The 22,500-nt window shown below is 32.9% G+C and overlaps 3 protein-coding genes and 1 long non-coding RNA gene across 4 annotated transcripts in view; 1 reads left to right on the forward strand and 3 right to left on the reverse strand.

Annotated features, from left to right (window-relative positions):
- Window positions 1-3,359, forward strand: part of LOC109086080 (cGMP-dependent 3',5'-cyclic phosphodiesterase) — a 150,364-nt gene extending 147,005 nt beyond the window's left edge. The window contains 2 exon segments of the mRNA XM_042740014.1: window positions 496-602; window positions 920-3,359. Coding sequence (XP_042595948.1) covers window positions 496-602; window positions 920-1,154 — 342 coding nt within the window. The 3' untranslated portion in view covers window positions 1,155-3,359.
- A 481-nt stretch (window positions 3,360-3,840) lies between these two features.
- LOC122139851 lies at window positions 3,841-5,064 on the reverse strand. The gene is made up of 2 exons (XR_006156617.1): window positions 4,456-5,064; window positions 3,841-4,170 (listed from the first exon to the last, which is right to left on the reverse strand). It is a non-coding gene; the product is annotated as an uncharacterized LOC122139851 (long non-coding RNA).
- A 4-nt stretch (window positions 5,065-5,068) lies between these two features.
- On the reverse strand, window positions 5,069-16,931 carry cep57 (centrosomal protein 57). Its single transcript, XM_042740013.1, has 10 exons — window positions 16,735-16,931; window positions 15,761-15,914; window positions 13,555-13,686; window positions 12,309-12,430; window positions 11,986-12,180; window positions 11,025-11,123; window positions 7,657-7,725; window positions 7,204-7,427; window positions 5,804-5,948; window positions 5,069-5,356 (listed from the first exon to the last, which is right to left on the reverse strand). Exons 1-10 carry the CDS (start codon window positions 16,771-16,773, stop codon window positions 5,195-5,197), a joined length of 1,341 nt encoding a protein of 446 aa, XP_042595947.1. The 5' UTR covers window positions 16,774-16,931; the 3' UTR covers window positions 5,069-5,194.
- Window positions 16,932-19,043: 2,112 nt separating this feature from the next.
- LOC109097337 (endothelin-converting enzyme-like 1) overlaps window positions 19,044-22,500 on the reverse strand; it is a 36,390-nt gene continuing 32,933 nt past the window's right edge. The window contains exons 16-18 of the mRNA XM_042740087.1: window positions 21,653-21,748; window positions 20,900-20,976; window positions 19,044-19,713 (exon numbers count right to left, since the gene is read on the reverse strand). Coding sequence (XP_042596021.1) covers window positions 19,614-19,713; window positions 20,900-20,976; window positions 21,653-21,748 — 273 coding nt within the window. The 3' untranslated portion in view covers window positions 19,044-19,613. The remainder of the gene's footprint in view (window positions 19,714-20,899; window positions 20,977-21,652; window positions 21,749-22,500) is intronic.

A 22,500-nucleotide genomic window follows, 5' to 3' on the forward strand; every position in this document is an offset into this window, starting at 1 on the left:
TGATGAAATTCTGCTGCTTGTGATGTAAATCAACGAGATCTTTTTTTCTTACAGTAGAGCCGATACTGACATAAAATGACATAAAAATCAGTTGTGACTCTATATCTCCAGTAGTGTGTCTCAGTAAGATGAGATTGAAATGATCCAAACATATGAAGAAATAAACACTCCTCAAAAGATCCTGATGATCAGATTTGAGACTCTAAAAAATTATGATGCTTCAGTCCAGTAAGTGCTCATCTGGAGATATTACTGCAGTTATTCTGACCTTTACTTGATCAAAAACAATCAAGATTTGACACGAGAAGCAGCAGCTGAAGCTGGACGCTTGTACAATTACACTAAAAGAGCTTTGACTGGATAAAACACTCTAAACTCTCAATCAGAGACAGAAGACACGAGGAGATTGAGTGTGAAACAGGTTTAACAGCAGAGTTTGATCATTTAGAGCTTTATACGTTCATGATGCACCTGACTCTGTTCTTGTGTCTTCAGGAGAAGGCGATGGGAAACAGACCCAGTGAGATGATGGATCGGGAGAAAGCCTACATCCCTGAGCTCCAGATCAGCTTCATGGAGCACATCGCCATGCCCATATACAAGTCAGAGAACCACTCATTTCATGCATGTGAAAATCTGAGGGTGCAAAAAATCTAAATATTGAGAAAATCACCTTTAAAGTTGTCTAAATGAAGTTCTTAGCAATGCGTATTACTAGTTTTGATATATTTTTGGCATAAAAGAAAAATGGATCATTTTGACCCATACAATGTATTGTTGGCTATTGCTATAAATATACCTGTGCTACTTATGACTGCTTTTGTGCTGCAGGGACACATTGAGGATGGTTTCTGTGCAACATTTTCTAAATGAGGCCCCGGCTCTAGAGTTTAACGTAACTCTGCTGGCTTTCTTTCAGGCTCCTGCAGGAGATTTTCCCGCGTTCGGCTGAGCTTTACGAGCGAGTGGCCGCTAACCGCGAGCAGTGGGCCAAAGTCTCGCACAAGTTCACCATCCGCGGACTACCGAGCAACAACTCGCTTGACTTCCTGGACGAGGAGTTCGAGCTGCTGCAGTCTCAAGGAGCCTTCGGAGACGATTCGCATCGCATGAACGGTTGCCTGGACGACGACTGCGACAAACACAACCAATGACGTCGCTAGGGCAAAGGTCACCTGACAGATTGTGTCTTGGTAAAATTCCGTAGTTACCGACGAGGCTTTGAGGAAAGGTTCGTTGTGTCCTTTTTGCCGTTGCTATGGAGACGGGTTTTGCACGGTGAAGGGTGGATGGTGCTGCGCAGTCAGCGGAGTGTGTAATGTTACACAGATATTTGGACTGAAAAAAGTTATATTCTCACTGGCCCCACTGTAATAGCTAAACATGTAAAAATGAAAAATCACATATCACCTAAACAACCAGTTGTAACAATTAGCCCAGTGTTACATTTTTAAAAGTTGTAACAATTACAGGGGTCTAGTGATACATGCTTAAATCAGTGTTAAGTTTTTAGAACTTGTAACAGTTGCAGCTGCCTGGTGTTACAGTGTTACATTTTTGAAACTTGTAACAATTCCAGAAGCCTGTTGTTGCAGTTGAAGAGCATGTAATACTTCCTGCTGCTTGGTGTTACATTTTTACAACTTGTAACAATTCTAGCAGACCAGTGTTACATTTCTAGAACTTGCAACAATTCCAGCAGCCAGTCACGTTTTTTTTTTTTTAGAACTTGTTATAGTTCCAGCTGGCAAGCGTTACATTTTTAGAATTTGTAACAATTCCAGCAGCCTGATGTTACATAAAAAAAAATAATAATCTTGTAACAGTCCTGGGAGCCCAGTGTTACATTTTTAACCCTGTAACAATTCCAGCAGCCTGGTGTTACATTTCTAGAACTTGTAAGAATTCCAGCATTCTGATGTTACATTTTTAAAACTTGTAACAATTCTGGGAGCCCAGTGTGTTTCCAGCTGCCCAATGTTACATTTTTAGAATATTTTTTTTAGTAGTTATTTTGTTGCACATCCAAGCAGAAGCTAACTGAAATCCTACAAGAAAAACCAAGCCACTGTTTTCTTTTCTGCGTCCTCAGCAAACAGAAATTGTCAGACGAAACAGATCTTTGGATAATTAATCTTTTGCTTTCAACCAATTTCGCCCCGCAGATGTCAGTTCTCCCTGTTTACACAGAAAAACGCAACACAACAGCATTTCTCCATTCCCCAAAACCCAAAGCAATCATTGGCAATCTCAGTCAAGCGTGCAGCGAGCGATCAGAGCGTGTGTGCCGTGAAAACACACGGACCCCGGAGACCTTCTGAAAGCGACGTGGAGAAACTGTTTGAAGCTCTGTACATATAGTTGTGTGTTTTAAAGGGCTACGCGGCCCTCACACTTTTCTTTCTCAGGATGGCAGAATGTGTGCGTCAAATGGATCTTGCCTTACAAATGTTTGCGTTGCCTTCCTGAGTGACTTTAAAAGAGATCTATGTATAAAAATGTCTGGCCTATCTATGTACAGTTCTGAAGCTACATGGATATATAGAGATATCTATCTGCCGTGTGTAAATGTGTGTTTGCACAGGTGTGACGGTAAGTGCATTTGCCACAGGCCACAAAGGAACAGAAAACAACGAGAGTGATGTCAGTTTTATGATTTAACCTGATGTCAGTTTAATATTAACCTGCAGTGGAGTGTGAATTTCACAAAAACTCCATCATATTTCACAGCAAAATCAAAAGAATAAAATGTTACATAAATTTTATGATAAAAATTTTGCATTAAATATTAAGCCTGTTTTTAACACCAATATCATTGTAATATATATATATATATATATATATATACTATATATATATATATATATATATATATATATATAAACCTTTTTTTCATTAATGTCATAATGAAAAATGTCAATGTTATAATGGTCCTAAAAACATGTCTTCATGCAAATTTTTTATTTATTTATTTATTTTAGATTAATTATGACCTGCTGTGTTTGAAAGGAGAAATATATATATATATATATATATATATATATATATATATATATATATGACTTCATGCTGGCAGTCAATTTTAAATAATTTAAATGCTTTCTTATAGTTTCCTATTCCTCCATTGTATTTTAAGTTAATTATTACAGATATGATGCTATTGTTTTCTTGTGCAACAAGTGGTTTTTGCATCGCCTCGTGTACATAACATCCATTTCTAAATGATTTTTTTTTTTTTACACACACACTGATTTAATGAATCTATTTTCTGGTATTTGTACGCGTTTGTACCTGTAAGTGACGGTAAATAACATTGTTTTTCTTTTGTTTGGAATAAAAACATTCTCTCGTGCCATTCATAGACGGCTCTCTGTAGAAAGTTTTTCTCTCGAGTGAATCTAGTGATGATTTTGTTTATGAACTCTACCACATGATTAACCATAAACACTGAATTTGCAACAAGTACATGGATTGATTCTTTTTGTTTGAGGTTCATCAGATTTAAGGGTTGAAAAGATGAATTATTTCTTCCATGTTTAAAACAGCATTACTAATAGGTTATAATAAAGTTCATTTTTAACTAAATCAGATAACGAACTAACAATGATCAATACTTCTACAGCATTTATGAATCTAATTTCAAAATATACAAATCTTGTTTTAAAACCAAAAGTTGAAAGCATCTCTTAACATGAAGTACAGCGTAAACAAAAATAAATAAAAATCATGAATGTGTTTTTAAATCAGAACTAAGTCTTTAACTTTTATGAGGATTATGAATGAAAAAAAAAATAAAACTCTTGGCGTCTCAGTTGAAACAAACAAATCACAAACTCGTCATTAATTTTGTTTTTATTCAGTGCTGTAAAAATAAATATTTCAAGCATATTTAAAGTCATTCTCACACAAAGCAAGCGTCTGAGCGTATCACACACACTAAAAACAACTGCATCTTTAATAATCACCGCTCGATTCAAATGAAATCCATGATACATATTTTTACTGTATAATATTCATTAAACCACTCACACTGCACTCTATCATGGAAACAAACAGAATGATTGCCAACAGAAATATGTAAACATTGTAACACAGACCGAAACATTTTAACAAAGAGAAAAAAAAATGCTGGAATCTTTGGAATGTTGAAAAGATCATAAACCTGAAATACTGAAAAACAAGTTTAAATTAGTTTTAAAAAGTAACGCTTTACAGTAAAGTTCCATTTGCTAACATTAGTTAACTTCATTAGTTAATATGAACTGACAATAAAAATATTTTTAAACAGACAAGTTTATAAAAAATAAAAAATTACAATCAAATGTTTTCTCTCTTAATATTAATGCACTGAAAACTGAAATCTGAAAAAATTAAGTAACATTAATAGATGCTTTAAAAATATATTTACAAATTTTAAGTTAATGCATTTACTAATGTTAACAGATGAGATCTTACTGTATAGTGCTACCAAACACAGCAGGAGCTGCACAGGAATTCTGGGTAATATCTGAGGTAGAAAAAAATTGTTTTTTTATTTATTATAATTCATAAAAAATTATTTCAATTTTTTATTTATTTTTTTTAAATCAGTCTGTCCTTTATTCTGCTCCCGAAATATTTCTCAACACATAAACCCTTCATTTAATAAAAATGAAAAATACTAATAAAACAGCTGATATGATGTTTCAGGATTTTTCAGCGAGCCTCATCTTCAGAATTCAGATTCTGTTCGGCTCGTCATCAAACATCATGTTTTCCAAATAAATCAGACCTCTGGGAAAAACTATGAAAACAAACCCCAAAGAAAAATAAATTTAAAAAAATAAATAAAGTGATCAAATAAGAAGTTCAAAGGGTAAAACTCATCAAACAAATAAAAGAAATGATATCCTGCATAAACAAAATAACATTAGGGCTACTTTAGGAACAATAAGATTCTCTGCATTGTGACATTATTTTAAGAATTTTAGGCCAATTTTGTAATGCAAAAAATGAAATAAAAATAAATCTCTTGTTTTTACTGCATTGATATCTATTTAAGTGATTAAAATGCATATATATACTTATATATATAACATATAATATCATAAAAAAAACAGCATTACAGAACTACAAATTGTCATGAAAATAATCTTTCTTCTTTTGATTTTGGGCCGACCTTTGACCTGGATGTGTTTGTGTGACCCTGCCCCTCTCAGTATTCCCAGCTGCGCAGTGAGGTCTGCAGCGAGCGCATGTCTTTCAGCAGACGCAGACTGTCTCGACTGCGCTCACCCGGTCTGGCCTTGACCTTCAGCGGCCCGGCGGAGCGACTCCAGACTGTAATCTGTCCTCCGCCGTCGCTCTGCTGACCGCACTGTGACACACACACAAACCTTAAGACCAGGGAGCGCTCGGTACTTAAACAGGCGTCAAGTAAGTACAACTTTTTGCTTTTATTGATCAAAAATACAGTAAAATAGTGAAATATTATTAGAATGTAAAACAGCAGTTTTCTGTGTGAATATGTGTTAAACAGTAATTTATTTCTGTGATGTGCAGCTGTATTTTCAGCATCATTACTCCAGTCTTCAGTGTCACATGATCTTCAGAAATCATTCTAATATGATGATTTGCTGCTCAAGAAACATTTCTGATTATTATCAACGTTGATGCTGAAAATACAGCTGCGCATTTTTAAATTGTAATAATATTTCACTATTTTACTGTATTTTTGATCAAATAAATGCCGATACTGAACTTCTACCATGAGCTGCTTTTACAGTAAACATGTATCTTCAGTTGCATTCTGGGCCGGTGTTACCTGAGTTTGATGTCGCCGGACTTTAGCGATCTGTTCTCCTTTATTCTCCATCCTCTTCACCAGCGTCTCCATCTCACGCTCCAAATCCTGCCGCAAGCGATCCGAACCACACGACTGGATCTGTTTGGCCAATTCCTGCTGCTCACTGACACACAAACACAACACACACCATCGCTGAATCAGCATGAAAATAAACTCATCACAGACGCCTGTTTGTTCCAAACCTGTACACTGTTATTCTCTCATAAGCAACATAAAAGGAGATTTTTGCAGAACATTTTTGGAGCTTGACAGTTTGTAGACACTAGGATTGGGAGAAACTAAGCTTTCTGAATCTCTGAATCAACTGAATGAATCGCTTCACAAAATGATTCACTCTTTCAAAGCACTCAAAAACACAAGCTGACAACATCACCACAAACCAAATCCAAATCTTGTCATGCATGTGTAATCTATTAAATTCAGTCTGCAAATCATTTCATATCATTACAATTTTAAGTGTGTGAACAATTTTGAATTACAAAAAAATAATTATTAACAGAAGGTTCATTTTTGGTAAATTGTCCCTTTAACCAAGACTAAAATGTTTTATTTTAGTAACATTAAAGTATCTAGTTATATATATATATATATATATATATATATATATATATATATATATATATATATATATATATATATATTTTTTTTTTTTTTTTTTCCAATTAAACTTTTATTTGTATATTTAAGTTTTAATGATAAAACATGTGTTATCAGTTTATTAGTTTTTTCTTTGTTAACTTTAAATATTTGTTATTATTTGTTATTTTAGTTTAATTGTTATATTTTTTGATTTAGTCATTTTAGAACTTCAAGTCAGGTTTTTTTTTTATAGTTCTTTAAAACCAAAACCATAAAAAAGATACCTTAAAAAAAAAAAAAAAAAAAAAAAAATCCACTGAAATAAAATAAAATTTAAACTGATATTTAAGTTGATAAAACAGTTTTTTTTTTCATGTTGTCATTTTTTTTTTTTTTTTTTTTTAACTTGATGTACTAAAATAACTAAAACTATATATATATAAAAAAACAAACAAACAAGAAAATAAACTAATAAAAATTACAAAAACATGCAACAAAATTACTAAAACTTTAAACTAAAATTAACGTGAAAGCAGAAAATATAAAAATATTAACAAAAATTATAATAATATGTCATTGATATTAAAATAACAGTTAACCTTAAAAAAAAAAAAAAATACTGACTTGGCAACTAACTGAAACAAAAAAACTTTTTAAAAATATTTTATTTTAGTTAGAATTTATTTCAATGCAACATTTTTAGTTTTAGCTGACGATAGTAACATTGGTCCAAGAGAGGGTGGAAACAAATACAATGCAAGATGAAGAATAATCCTCACAAGCTCATGTGTCCAAACTCGTCCTGCAGCGTCAGCAGCAGCTCTGACAGCTCCTCCCCACAGGAAGAGGAAGAGGAGGAGCTACTGCTGGCCTGGCGAGCGCTGTGATTGGTGGAGGGGGCGTGTCCCAGCACTCGCTCGTTACACAGCTGAGGATGATGCTGCTTCATGAGATGAAGGACGTGCTGGACGTTTGCTCGCACCGAGTGACTCGAGCCTGTCGACTGAAGACACACAGACTCATTAACATTCACAATACTGCTCCATATCAAACATGCTCTGATTTGTCAATTTGTACAGGACATAAAAATAACTTCAAATGGTAGGGACAGTGTAAGGGTCAGAAAGATCATGAAAAACTCATCCGCAACTGTTTTTGATGCAAAAATCCATGATTAACGTGGGGAATAAAATCAAATGTTATAGTATATAACACTGTGTTTGTGTCTTTACCGTCCCAGTCACAAACGGCACGTCTCCCAGACTGAGTCTGTAATGCGGCTCTGGCTGAGACGGATGTTTCTGCAGAAACACAGGAGAATTCACACATGAGCAGCTCATTTAAGACATTTAACAGATTTCAATGTTAGCCTTTTTTTTCTATTACGAGTTGAAAATATTGGTGAGTTTTGTTCTATAACAACATTGAAATACCAGTAGCTTTTGTTCTATAATACAAAAATTAAATGTCAGTTGGCTTTGTCCTTTAACAACATTGAAATATCGGTCAGTTTTGTTCTATTATGAGATTGAAATATCGGTTGATTTGGTTCTATAACAACATTGAAATATAATCTATTTTGTTGTATTACAAGATTAAATATTGGTCTTTTTTGTTCTATAACAATATCAAAATATCAGTAGCTTTTGTTTAATATTACAAAAATTAAATGTCAGTTGGTTTTGATCTTTAACAAAACACTGAAATATCAGTCAGCTTTGTTCTATTATGAGATTTAAATATCGGTTGATTTGGTTCTGTAACAGCATTGAAATGTAATCTATTTTGTTGTATTACAAAATTAAAATATTGCTCAGTTTTGTTCTACACTGAAATATCAGTTGCATTTGATCCACAATATGAATATTAAATAATGGTTGGTTTTGTTCTGTTACAAAATGTAAATATCGGTTTTTGTTCTATTAAAATGTTGAAATATAAGTCAGTTTGGTTCTATTACAAGTAGACTTGTGCCGATATTCGGTAATGCGATATATCGCGGTAATGAATAGGCACGGTATTGTTATCGTGGGCACTTCTAAATACCGTGAATAATTATATATTACAAATTTTTCAGAATTTGGAATGCATTTTAAGAATATTTTTTTCCATCAACTGCTCAAAATACACAACACCGCTGTATGCTGCTTGAAAGAAGCATGCGCTCTGATGTAAACAGGCACGTAAGAGAAGCACATGGAGGAACACGTGAGAGATGCGCTGAATGAAAGCACATTCACTCTCTGACAGCAGATGGCGCTAAAATGCAGCCCTTACCCTTTAAACCCCATAAATAAAGCAGCTGCTACTTTCTAAACCATTTTAAAATAATTTTAAATAGCCATTCAGATTTGTGGATTTGCTATGGTGTTAATCAGAGAGCCAAATACTTTTTAATATTTAGTCTTAATAGGCTATTTATTTTCAAAACTTTTTTTTTTAATCTGGACTACAACATGCCCTAGATATTGTTTGAAAGTGTTTTGATTCTTTATTGTTCATTCACACTTTACATTAGGGCTTCTTTAGGTTAACAAACTGCCAATTGAACATTCATTAATCTTAGGTATTCCAATATTTAATAACACATTGTTAAAATTGAAAGTTGCAACTGTGTTATTTAATGAGCTAACACGAAATAAGACTTGTATTTTTTAACAAAGATTAATAACTTCTATAGCAAATGTAGCTATTGCTCATTGTTAAGCTGTGCATTTATTGAATGAGCACTATGCGATGTCCGAACTGATTACACTATATTTTATGTAAAATCATTTTCTATTTTTAAACTGTCTTAAATTCTTTTTAAGTCAATTTTTAAATCATTTTCAAAGTTCTTAAATTGCTTGTTTTATTTTTGAGGTTATTTTTCTTCATGATTTTTTTTTCCTTTCTTTTATGTAAAGCACTTTGAATTACCATTGTGTACAAAATGTGCTATATAAATAAACTTGCCTTGCCTTGAATGTTTAATGGATTAACTAAGGTTATCTAATGAGGTCTTATTGTAAAGTGATACTTATTGGTCTTGATAGTTCTTTTGCACTTTAATTTGTAAAACTTTTAACTTTATATTTTTTTTTCTGTATTGCTTTATTGTATTTAAATGTTCAGTTATTTTTGCTATAAGAAAAAAGTTATTTAACCTGTTTTACTGCATTATGACCACTTTTTTAAACTAAATTTCAATACCGTGATAATACCGTATACCGTGACAAAAGCATTATCAATTAATCGCAACAGGAAAATTTGATACCGGCATATCCCTAATTACAAGATTTAAATATCAGTCAATTTTGTTCTATTAAGAGACTGAAATAACGGTTGATTTGGTTAAATAATGACATTGAAATGTCATCTGGTTTTGTTCTGTTACAAAATATAAACATCAGTTTGTTTTGTAATACTAAAATATTTAAAAATCACTCAGTTTTGTTTTATTACGAAATGTAAATATCGGTTGGTTGTTTTTCTTTTAGAATATTTAAATACTGTTCATTTAGTTCTATAACGACATTGAAATCAGTCAGTTTTGTTCTATTACAGGATTTAAATTATGTCCAATTTTTTTCTATTACAAAACTGATATATCAGTCAGCTTTGTTCTATTATGAGATTTAAATATTAGAAATTTTTGTTCTATTATGAGATTGAAATATCGGTTGATTTGGTTCTATAACAACATTTAAATGCAATCTGTTTTGTTGTATTACAAGATTAAAATATTGGTCAGGTTTTTGTTCTGTTATGACATTGTAGTCGTTATAGATCAATGTCATCTGGTTTTGTTCTGTTACAAAATTTAAATATCGTTTTTTATCGGTTCTATTAAAATATTTAAATAGAAGTCAGTTTGGTTCTATTACAATATTTAAATATCGGTCTGAATTTTTCTATTTCTGTTCATTTACTTTTGTAACAACATTGAAATATTGGTCAGTTTTGTTCTATTGCAAGAGATAAATATCGGTTGATTTGGTTCTATAATGACATTGAAATGTCATCTGGTTTTGTTCTGTTACAAAATTTCAACATCATGTTGTTTTGTTCTACTAAAATATTTTTAAGATCACTCAGTTTTGTTCTATTACAGTTTTTTTTCCTAAACAGTTTTGTTTTATTAAGAAATGTAAATATCGGTATGTATTTTTCTGTTACAAGATTTAAATACTGTTCATTTAGTTCTATAACGACATTGAAATCGGTCAGTTTTGTTCTATTATAAGATTTAAATATTGTCAAATTTTGTTTTATTTTGAATTTGATTTATCTGTATTTTTTGATTGTATTATGAGTTTTTTTTGTTATATTATTTGGTTTTATTATGAGATTATTTTGTTTTTTTGTTGTATTAGAGTATATGTCGAATTTAACATTAGCAGTCATTTAAGCGATGATGTTGAGAAATATATCATATGGCTTTAAATTTAATTAGTAACAACTGATTACAAGTGATTTGATTACAAGTGAAAGGATTTCAAGCAGGATTACTATACTGTGATGTTATTTCTTACTGCAGTTGATCTCATATCCCCACCTCTTAAGAAGTTTGAATTAAGTAAATGTGTAAGAGGAATCAGATCTGTCTGCGCTGGTTTACCTTTGCTGAGAGCTTCTTTGGTTTGTTTCTGCTGGATTTGCGTGGACGTGGAGACACAGACTGGATGAGCAGACGATTGGCTTCTAGACCCGTCTGCAACTGACCACAGAACAGACAGACACAGTTAACATCATACAGACAGACAGAAAGACAGTAGGGCTTGGGCAATAAATCAATGCATCGTGATTCGTGGACTGATTCTGAGATTTTCCAAATGCATCCCAATTCTCTCTAAAATCAATTCTGAGCTTAGCTTCTAACAGCAGATGGCGCTCTCGGCTAGTTTTTAAACCACACACTCCTCAAATGCTCACAAAGTCATCGTGTAAGTGGTTAAATGTACTCGCACCTCGGCTTTTATGACGCAAGATTAAGGTAAACAATTGAACTGTTCCCTCTCTTGATTAAAGCTGCAGGTGAAGGGTTGCCAGTTATCACAAAAAAATAAAAAGCTCAGAAAATATCGCTTCAAGTTTAGAAATTAGGAAAGAAGTATTGTAATTTGCCTACTGTAGTGTAAAGCAAAAAATAATATTGTTATGAAATATTAATTTTCATTTATTTTACAGCGAAATCCTTGTTATATAATCCTTGTTATAATATAATTTTTTGCCTTCCTAAAACACCAGTGTGAATGTAATTTAGACTGAGACAGTATATCAAAGATAAAAAGAGGGTTGAGTCCACTTAAAGTTCGGATACGAGACTTTTTTGAATTCTCAAAGTGCTTTAGGTAGCATAATTTAACTTTAAAATGTAAAAAAAAAAAAAAAAAATTTCCAATTCTTCATTTGTCTTTTTTTTTGTTTGTTTAAATGTCGCAATAAATTTCATATAGTGGACTTCATATCGCGATATTATCGTAACGTGAGATTTGAATATCGTTACATTCCAAAGAATCATTAATCTATTCGCGATGCATGGATTTATTTTTCCAGCCCTAACTGACAGAGAGACGAACCTGAGCTGCTTTGTCCTGCACCAGTTTCCTCTGATGCTCCTCTTCCTGTAGTTTCCTCTCCAGCTGTCTGATCTTCCTCTCGGCGGCGCTCTGAGTCTCCGTCAGCCGATAATACTCCTGCTCCAGCAGATCCAGCTTCTGCAGCTTCAGCTGAACATCGGTCCGATCCGCTGAGTCCAGACGCTCCAGAGACACCTGCACAACACACACGGGATATTATCACACACACACACCTGTTTCAGCGGGTTCTGTGTGTGTGTGTGTGTGTGTGTGTGTGTGTGTGTGTGTGTGTGTGTGTGTGTGTGTGTGTGTGTGAGACGCACCTGTTGACACAGCACAGCGCTTCGGTCTGATTCTGTGTTTCTCACAGTCTTCCTCATGTGCTCCAACTGTTTCTCCAAGCGTGAGCATCGAGCCTCGGCCGCAGACAGCTGAGAGAGCAGATCTACACAGACAGACATATTACTGTACATTTACTGTAAATGTAAGGCTGGAAATAAAGATCTGCGTCAATCGTGGTAACCTAAAGCTAAAAGTATTCCAAATAATTTTCGACAACTGAAAAAATAAATAAATAAATAAACATTACATGAAAAACTTAAACTTAAAATGTAACCTTGGCAACTAAAATTACTAAAACAATACTGAAAAAAAAAATTATATATATATTAAAAATAATTGTAAAATATTATTATTATAAAAATGTAAACACAATTAGTTAAACTTTAAATATAAAAGTTAAGAGTACAATATAAATGTTACATGAAAACATTTAAAATGTTGCCCAAGTAACTGAAATAAAATAACCAAGTTGAATTACTAAAAGTGAATTAAAAATTAACCTATATTGAATTGTTATATATAAAAATAAATTATTTAAAAGATGTATTTAACTTAATATAAATGTAAAAAAAAAATAATAATAATCCAAAAAAACAAGAATTAATAAAAATGCCATATTACAAAATTAATAAAACTTACTCTTAAATTAAATGTAAAAGATAAAAAAATATGCTTATTAATATGAAAATTATATATTTTTTTTATTTTAGTGGAAAATAGAAATGTTGCCTTGGCAACTAACCAAAAAAACTTAATCTAAAGTGCTAAAATGACCAAATATTAAAAACTGAAACTAAAATTAAAATACATTAAAGCTATATATAACTATTTATTATATTTTACAAATATTTAATATATATTAGAAAAGTAATAAAAATAAAAAGGACATAATTACTAAAAGTTAAATTTAAATGTTATGACACACAGCTCTATCTTTCTTTTCAAGCGACAGCTCAAAACTCATCTCTTTCGTCACTCTTCTGACTTCATCCTTAATTTAATTTTTTTTATTTTTTTTATTTCATCTTTCTCTGTCTAGCTTGTACTTATTTGAACAATGCTTGAAACGTGGTATGATGAGCACTACAGTTGTATTCCCCAACTGTAAGTCTCTTTGGATATAAGCATCTGTGAAATGAATAAATGTAAAGTATTGCAAATATGAGTGAATACTGTAATAGTACATAAACAGCACCAGTGTCAGGAGTGTGTGTACCACCCGCTCACCGTGGTCTGAGTGTCTGTGGTCTGAGTGTGTGGACTCTCTGGAGATGGTCTGGAGCTTCTGCTGAGCGTCACAGCGCTCCAGCTCCAAATGACGGATCTTCTCCTGCAGGTTCTTCAGCGCGGAAAGAATGGCTGCAAAAACACAGCAGTTCAAGGAGATCTGCATCTAGCTCACACTGGCACAATGCACACAATTACAAATCAAAACAGCATTCACATGAAAAGGTCAGCCAATCAAAAGAGAGCTCATTTACATACAGAAGTCTTGAAGAGGCTAAATGGATCTGAATCTAAACTCTCCAGCAGGTGGCGCTGTTCACCAAATATTCAGAAATGAGTTTTGTGAATATTTCATCACAAAACCTCTGATCCGGAGCAGAAATTTGGATCCAAATGTGTTTGCACCAGTAAGACACTATTATAGAATTTAATAAAATTACTAAATAAATGTTAGTAATTTTTATATTATCATTTTATGTTCAAGTTTTAGCATTTTAGGTTTATTGTTATTTTTTTAAATAGTTTTATGAGAGTTTACTTTAGCTATTATTGCATATCAATAACTTTAGTTTTTTTAGTCTTTTTAAAATATTTGTATTTTCCATTATTATTTTAAATAACTTGTTTTTTTGTTGTTTAATTATTACAGTACATCAAGTTTATTTAAATGAAAATAAGAAGTCATAAGTCAGTTCACATTTATATTAAAAACATATGTACGTAAAATAGAAATAGAAATAGTTGAAATAAAATAATGCAAAAATAAAAAAAAATACTTGAAGTAAACATTAACTGAAAAAAATATATGTATATATTTTTCAGTTAATGTTTATTTTATTTTAAGTAATTTTTATGGTTTTAGTTTTAGTATAATAACCTGCAGTGATTTATTTATGAGGTTCTGAATTCAACACATCTTTGCTGTTTAACAGGTAACACTTTGCTGTTCATTTTTTAATTTTAACTATCAGTGTTAAGACACACTGCATTTTAACAAATAAATTAAATGAATGGATTAATACATTGTTCTTAAATACTGTCATTTTATGTCTGAAATTGTAACTAAACAGACGTTTTCTGTCATGTTTCAGTAACTCGCTCAGACGCCACACAGTCATTATTATGAGCTGAAGCACTGAATTATTCATGAGCTCCGAGAACAGCTGTCAATCACTCTCCACACACACGAGTCTCCTGTCAACAGTGCATCTGAGTGTGTGAGATCTCATGTGTCACAGGTGTGTGTGTGTGTGTGTGTGTGTGTGTGTGTGTGTGTGTGTGTGTGTGTGTGTGTGTGTGTGTGTGTGTCTGTGTCTTTGAGTGTTTGTGTGTGTGTGTGTGTGTGTGTGTGTCTGTGTCTGTGAGTGTGTGTGTGTGTGTGTGTGTGTGTGTGTGTGTGTGTGTGTGTGTCTGTGAGTGTGTGTGTGTGTGTGTGTGTATGTGAGTGTGTGTGTGTGTGTGTGTGAGAGTGTGTCTGTGTCTGTGAGTGTGTGTGTGTGTGAGTGTGTGTGTGTGTGTGATTAAATGAGAGAGTGTGTGTGAGTTGGTCTGTGTCTGTGTCTGTGAGTGTGTGTGTGTGTGAGTGTGTGTGTGGGAGCGTGTGTGAGAGAGAGAGAGTGTGTGTGTGTGTGTGTGTGATTAAATGAGAGAGTGTGTGTGTGTGTGTGTGAGAGAGAGAGTGTGTGTGTGTGTGTGTGTGTGTGTGTGTGAGAAAGAGAGTGTGTGTGTGTGTGTGTGTGTGTGTGTGTGTGAGAGAGAGAGTGTGTGTGTGTGTGAGAGAAAGAGAGTGTGTGTGTTTGTGTGAGTGTGTGTGTGAGAGAGAGAGTGTGTGTGTGTGTGTGTGTGTGTGTGTGTGAGAGAGAGAGAGTGTGTGTGTGTGTGTGTGTGTGTGGGTGTGAGTGTGTGTGTGTGTGTGTGTGTGTGTGAGAGAGAGAGAGAGAGTGTGTGTGTGTGAGAAAGTGTGTGTGTGTGTGTGTGTGTGTGTGAGAGAGTGTGTGTGTGTGTGTGTGTGTGTGTGTGTGTGAGTGAGAAAGAGTGTGTATGTGTGTGTGTGTGTGTGTGTGAGAGTGTGTGTGTGTGTGTGTGTGTGTGTGTGTGTGTGTGAGAGAGTGTGTGTGTGTGTGTGTGTGTGTGTGTGTGTGTGAGAGTGTGTGTGTGTGTGTGTGTGTGTGTGTGTGTGTGTGTGTGTGTGTGTGTGTGTCTATACCTGCACCGCTGCTCTCAGGAAAGGCTCTGATGGTTCTGTTAGTGAAGGGCAGGGCTGTGTTTATGAAGGGACGTCCCGCGGGATACTCAGAGTAAGAGCCCAGAGAGGCGCTGTCAGACATCGGTCGGCCTCTGAGGGGCGCCGTCACACTCTCCTGTGACACACACACACAGAGGGGGAGGGCACACTCAGAAAGCACACACGAATGCCTTGATTTTTTTTTTTATTAAATGCATGCGAGAGAAACACTCTAAATTAAATTGCTGATAATTAGTACATGCTTGAATAAAATGCATGAGACCAGAAAATGAAAAACAGTGTTAGAAATGAAATATATAATATGTATAAATATATAAATAATGTATAAATTACATATATGACATGCATGTATTTTTACTGGCCTTTCTCTCTCATTGTGGATTGATTTTAAAATAGATTTATAAATTAAATTAACTTTTTTTTATTTACTCTTTTAAAGGTTTTACATTAAGTGTTTATACAATATTGTGCTTCATTTACAAAACTCCAGCTTTTCTGAAAAACAAAATTACATCTAATTAATAAATTATTATACAAGTTTTACATTCGCAAGACAAGAATAACATAAAAAAGCATCATATATTACTTTGACCTTCATATGCATTTTTAAACTTCAGTTTTATTATTTTTATTTATTTATTTATTTAACAAAACATTCCTATGTAAAGCTTTCAAATTAATGTAATCTTATTTTTATTCACGTGTATGTTTCTTGTACTAAACACAGTTCTGTATGTTTTGTTTTAAACTCTTCTAAGTTTAGAAACGAGTTATTAATCCAGTTCAAAACCACAAACCAGCATTTAAAGCCACATTACGGTTAAATGAAAACAGCATTATTCTGAATTAAATATATGCCGTGTAATGTTTATTTCGATAGTTTGATGTCGCGTTATCTGTTTTTGGAAGTGTGTGAATGTTGAAGATAGTTTTACCTTTTCTCGCCCCGCGGACGGTCTTGAGCTCGAGTCCATTAAAACGCGGATTTAATCTTAGATCATGTTTAATTAAAGTGCACTCGCATGTTATCACCTTTAATTCTGTTTGCTGTAAATGTGTTGTTTGGTGCAAACAGGAAACAAAACACAAGCGCGCAAAGCAGAGGCTGCGAAGCCGGCGATGACAACATCCGGTCTGTGGAATACTAAATAAAAGTCAACTATGTATATTTTAGAGTTATGTACAACGTTTATGTTATTGAGTTAACAGATGTATACTCGTGTAAATGTTTTGATTTATAAGATTTTATTAGTTCAACTGAAAAAAAAAAAAGATATTAAAATAGATTCCATACATGCATGTCTTACAGAACCGGAAGCGATGACATCCGACTCTGGTTTCCATAGACGCGTCCACATCAGATTTCATTAGATATTTGTTGTCTCTTTGTGTATCAGCTTAAGAATTAATAGTAAACTGTTCATACGATCCATTTCGCATACGTACCTTTCAAAATAATACATTATATAATGTTATATCACATAGAAATGAACTCACACATGTTGCTATGGGTTGAGTGTTGCTTTGCGACTGACGGAAGAAGTTAAAAGTCCCAATATTTGTATTTAAATTCAACAAGTAAATACTGTATAAAATATATCTGTTCAATATATATATTCATATATATATATATATATATATATATATATATATATATATATATATATATATATATATATATATATATATATATATATATATATATACATACATAATAATTAAAAGAAAGATGTCAGTTGTTGCATATGATTTTGTTTTATTCCAAACATGGGTTATGGAGAATTCAGCATTTTCCAGCTCTTCACTGAACACTGAGGAAAGTACTGTTTTTTATTTCTCTTGGTTTGTGTGTTTTTTAAGAGAAAATGTTATTTTTTTTGTGTTGTATTTTTTTTTTTTTTCTTTTTTATATTTTTTATGTGTAAAGTTTTTCTCTTTATTTTTCATGGGCAAAAACATGTTCACTTCTTCACACTGGAGAGGCTGCAGTTGCATAAATGTTCGTTTGGATTTGACAGAAATGTTAGGGTTATTTTAAGTCCAAAAGATCATCAAAAAACAAGAGTCAGATCTGAAGATCACATGACCTAATCACATCAGGAACACAAACTCTTATTTTATCTCAAAAATAAATAATCTGTCTCAGATATTCTGCTCATTATCCCAGAATGCCACGGGGTCTCTGTCCTGAGCGGAAAACTAAACAAAGATGCTGAATAAGACGAAATCCGTCTCTGTTCCAGATCTGGACGAGAAACTGTCAACAACAACACTGAGAATCACATTAAAAATACAGTCTGAGAGACGCTCAACAGAAGCTTATTTCCACCACCGAGTAAAGTCACTGCGACTTTTTCTCTCACAATCAGGACTTTTTCCCCTCGCAGGTCTCAGAATCGTGAGATATCAACTCAAAATAGTGAAATATGATCTCAGACTTGAGAGATATCGTGTAAACTTGAAAGTATGAGAAAAAATTATAAGATCAAACGGTGAGATAAAAGTCACATTATTTTTTTATTTTATTTAACTAATATTTTTTATTTTGTGGTGAAAAAACAACAAACAAACAGAAATGCATGATATAAACTCAGAATTACGAGACAAAAGTCTGAATCGTGAGAAAAAGTTCGAATTGTGGGGAAAAAAACATCTGAATTGTGAGATGTAAACTTAGAATTATGAGGAAAAAAATCAAAAGTATGAGGGGAAAAAGTCTGAATTGTGGAAAAAAAGTCGATGCAAACGCAGAATTACAAAAAAAAAAAAAATCTAAATGACAAGAAAAAAGTCAGGATTGTGAGAAAAAAGTAAAGATGTAAACTCAGAATTTGAAAAAAGTCAAAATTGTGAGATTGTAACTTGGAAATGCAAGATATTAACTCAGAATTCAGAGAAAAAGGCATAATTGTGAGATAAAAATATGCAATTTCATTTTTTGACCCTGGAGCACAAAACCAGTCATAAGTGTCAATTTTCTGAAATTGAGATTTCTACATCATCTGAAAGCTGAATGAATAATCTCTCCATTGATGTGTGGTTTGTTAGGAGGACAATATTTGTCTGAGATACAACTATTTGAAAATCTGGAATCTGAGGGAGCAAAAAAAATCTAAATATTGAGAAAATCATGTTTAAAGTTGTTCAAATTAAGTTCTTAGCAATGCATATTACTAATCAAAAATTAAGTTTTGATATATTTACGATTCAAAATATCTTCATGGAACATGATCTTTACTTAATATCCTAATGATTTTTGGCATAAAAGAGAAATGTATAATTGTGACCCATACAATGTATTGTTGTCTATTGCTACAAATATACCTGTGCTACTGATGACTGCTTCTGTGCTGCAGGGACACAGATATATTTTCCCAGGCAGAAACATGTTTCCACAGAATCAACATACAGTACAGAGGAAACGTGAAATCACTGTATTTCGATTCTTCTCCTCCGTCAGGCTGACGACGGTCACCTCAGCAGCCGATTCTACTTAAAAAACACTGAACATGTCTGACAAAACACTTCATATCAAAACATCAACATGCCTACAGTACAGCACCGTCTCTCACACACACACACACACACACACACACACACACACACACCTCATCACGCCTGATTCGACACGCTCTGCATCCGGATATAAAAATAAAGATTTCAAAGAAAGACGGGTGTGAGATATGGCGCGTGTCGATGAGCACGAGTTGATTTCTGATCACTAAAATGCTGTAAACATCAAACGGCGTGGGAGCAGCTCGGAGCGGTTCGTCATGGAAACGAGGGCGATGAGGAGACGCTCAGGGGTCAAAGGTCACCAGACGGCGCATTTGTTGACCGGATGCATGGGCGACCCTCTGGGACAGTGAAACACACGACCGAACTCCTCGAACTGAGACACACTGCCGATCACCCTGCAGACAGACCCCAGAACACACAGATAATCAGTCCCTCAGCAGCAACATGAGGGATATAGACAGTATATATACACATTTGAATCAAAGTCATATGCACAGATACTGAAAACCAAAACTAAACAAACAAAAAAAAAAAATCATATTTTAAATAAAATAAATAAATAAAATTAACTTGAAAAATAAAATATAAAAAAATAATTTTAAATTATATTCACTTTATTTCAGCCAGTTACCAGTGTCTCATTGTTCATTTAGTAAAGGATGTAAAAATAACCTAAATTAAAACTGAAATCAAACTGAATTAATAATAATAATAATGACAAAAACACACAAAAAATCTAGAACTTTCAATGAAGGAAAATATATAATAATAATAATAAAAACTATTTAAATTATACTATAAAAAACTATACTAAAAATACTATACTATATACTATACTAAAAAACTATAGTATTATCTCAGTGATACTTAAAATAACACCGTTAATATTTCAGTATCAGATATACAAAGATGGATAATTTAGAATAATTACATTTTTATTTACTAAAATAACCTGAAACTGAAATAAAAATAAATAAAAACTATATAGACAAATTAAAAAAATTATAATATAATATACATTACAAAAACACACACCCACAAAAAAAAAAATAGAAATAAATGTAAAGATGGAAAAATGGAAATTAAAATATTTTAAAAAATTATAAAATATTAATATAACTCAAAATATCACTAAAAACTATAATATTCTCAGTGATAGAAAAATAACAATGGTCATACTTCAGTATCAGATATACGAGGATGAATAATTTAAAATTAGTGAATTTCTGAATTGGATATAAAAATGCCTTAATTACACTACTACGCTAATTTATTTGGTTATGTAATTATTTACTTTCTTTAATTTCTGGTTTTATTTTGGTTTGATTGAGTTTAACAGCCTTATATTGAAACTGTTTCTTCTAAAAAATTAAATACACATGCCAACATATATAACAACAATATATCTAATTATTTCAACATACAGAATTAATGAGCCGTTAAGCATTGTGCACAACAATAACAACCGAAGAATGGCATTATACTGTAATTACCAGCGAGTCGGTTTCTAGATAGAGCTTGGTTTGTAATAGTAATGTTTGACTTATTAAATGTTAATTGTGTTAGCTGTGTATTTATTACCTGTAATGTTCCGGTGCGTGTTTATCCGTCAGCAGCTGCAGGTAAATGGACTGCGATCGTCTCTTCATACACCAGTTCTGTGATGCAGTGTGGAGAAAACATTTCAGAGCAGCTGAATATGACTGAACCAGTATTAACTAACAGTGCTGGGGGTAATCAGAACACTATTTCTTAAGTAACACATTACTGTTTAATTTACAAGAAAACATCTGAGTTACTTTTTCTAACAAGTAACGCCAGTTACTTTGTTTCCCATGTCTTGACTGACAGCTCTGGCGTTGCCATGGTGACAGAAATACGGTTAGTTCTAGACTAAATGTGAACATGCATTAACTCATCTCACTTACACAAAAATAGATTCAGTGTTCCTTCAAATGAATACAAAACAGAGAAAAATCACGTTAGATAAACTAACATTTGTGTTTCATTGTCTTTTATTGCTGAAGAGTGTTGAACTTTCTTCTGCATTCTGCTGTACAGACGTGAATTCATGTGATTTTCCTTCAGCCTGAGACTCATTCATTTCACTCTTTGGTCTCATTTACCAAAAATAGAACTTTTTTTATTAAAAAACGAATAAGCATGCCCAGCCCAGATTTGAAAAGTAACACAAAAGTAACATAATGCATTACTTTTCATAAAAAGTAACCAAGTAACGTTTTTTTTTAAGGATGAAATGCAATATTGTAATGCATTGCTTTGAAAAGTAACTTTCCCCAACACTGTTAACTAATGCTGTATGAACTGGTTTACCTGAGCGAACGCGATGAAGAAGAGCTGCTCGTGTGTATATTTGAGTCCCGGCAGAGGACGCTCCGGCCCGTGTTCACGAACCCACTTCTGATACGCCTGCAGACCGGAAAACAAATACGATTCACAGATGATCCAGTGAAACTATGCTGGATAAACATGTTATGCAATGTGAAAAATTCAGTGGAGTTTGGGCGTCACCCGGTGGCTATTTTCACTACAGCGCCTAAAAATCTCAGGAACCTCAATTTTTGTGATATCAACTTCAAATTTGGAGCATAACTTAATTAGACATATAGCTTTGATTTTACAGCAATTTTTAATTCCGAAATATTTTGTAAATTTTATAAAATATTTATTATATATTTTTAGTATACAGTACAATTTCTTTAAAGTAAACTTAAACTTCTAAAACTTTTTTACCCTTTATTTTTTTATGCTTTCACTACAGTAATAACCTGCTGAATGTTGTATTTTGTAACATGGGTTTTGTTCCATGTTAATTTTTTTATGTCTTTTATTTTGTAGTTTTGCCTCAGTCATGTGATTCCTTGGTTGGGGTTGTGGTTGCTTGTTTGGTTTAGTCTTTGTTTGTTTTATGTCATGTGACCCTCTTTGTTTCATATATATAGCCCTCATTTTGTCATTGTCTCTAGCTTTGTTGTTTGTGTAATACTCTGTTGGTGAGTTTCACATTTATGTTTTATTCTAAGTCTAGCCAAGTCTTTGTTTGTTTTTTGTATGTGCTCATGTTTGCTTTTAATAAAGCTGCACTTGGGTTCATCTATACTCGCCTTCAGTGGAATATCTTACATCTTTAAAAAGAGAGTTGCTATTTTAATTAATTTTTC

This window comes from Cyprinus carpio, chromosome B15 (genome assembly GCF_018340385.1).
Source record: "Cyprinus carpio isolate SPL01 chromosome B15, ASM1834038v1, whole genome shotgun sequence".
NCBI classification, from domain to species: Eukaryota; Metazoa; Chordata; class Actinopteri; order Cypriniformes; family Cyprinidae; genus Cyprinus; species Cyprinus carpio.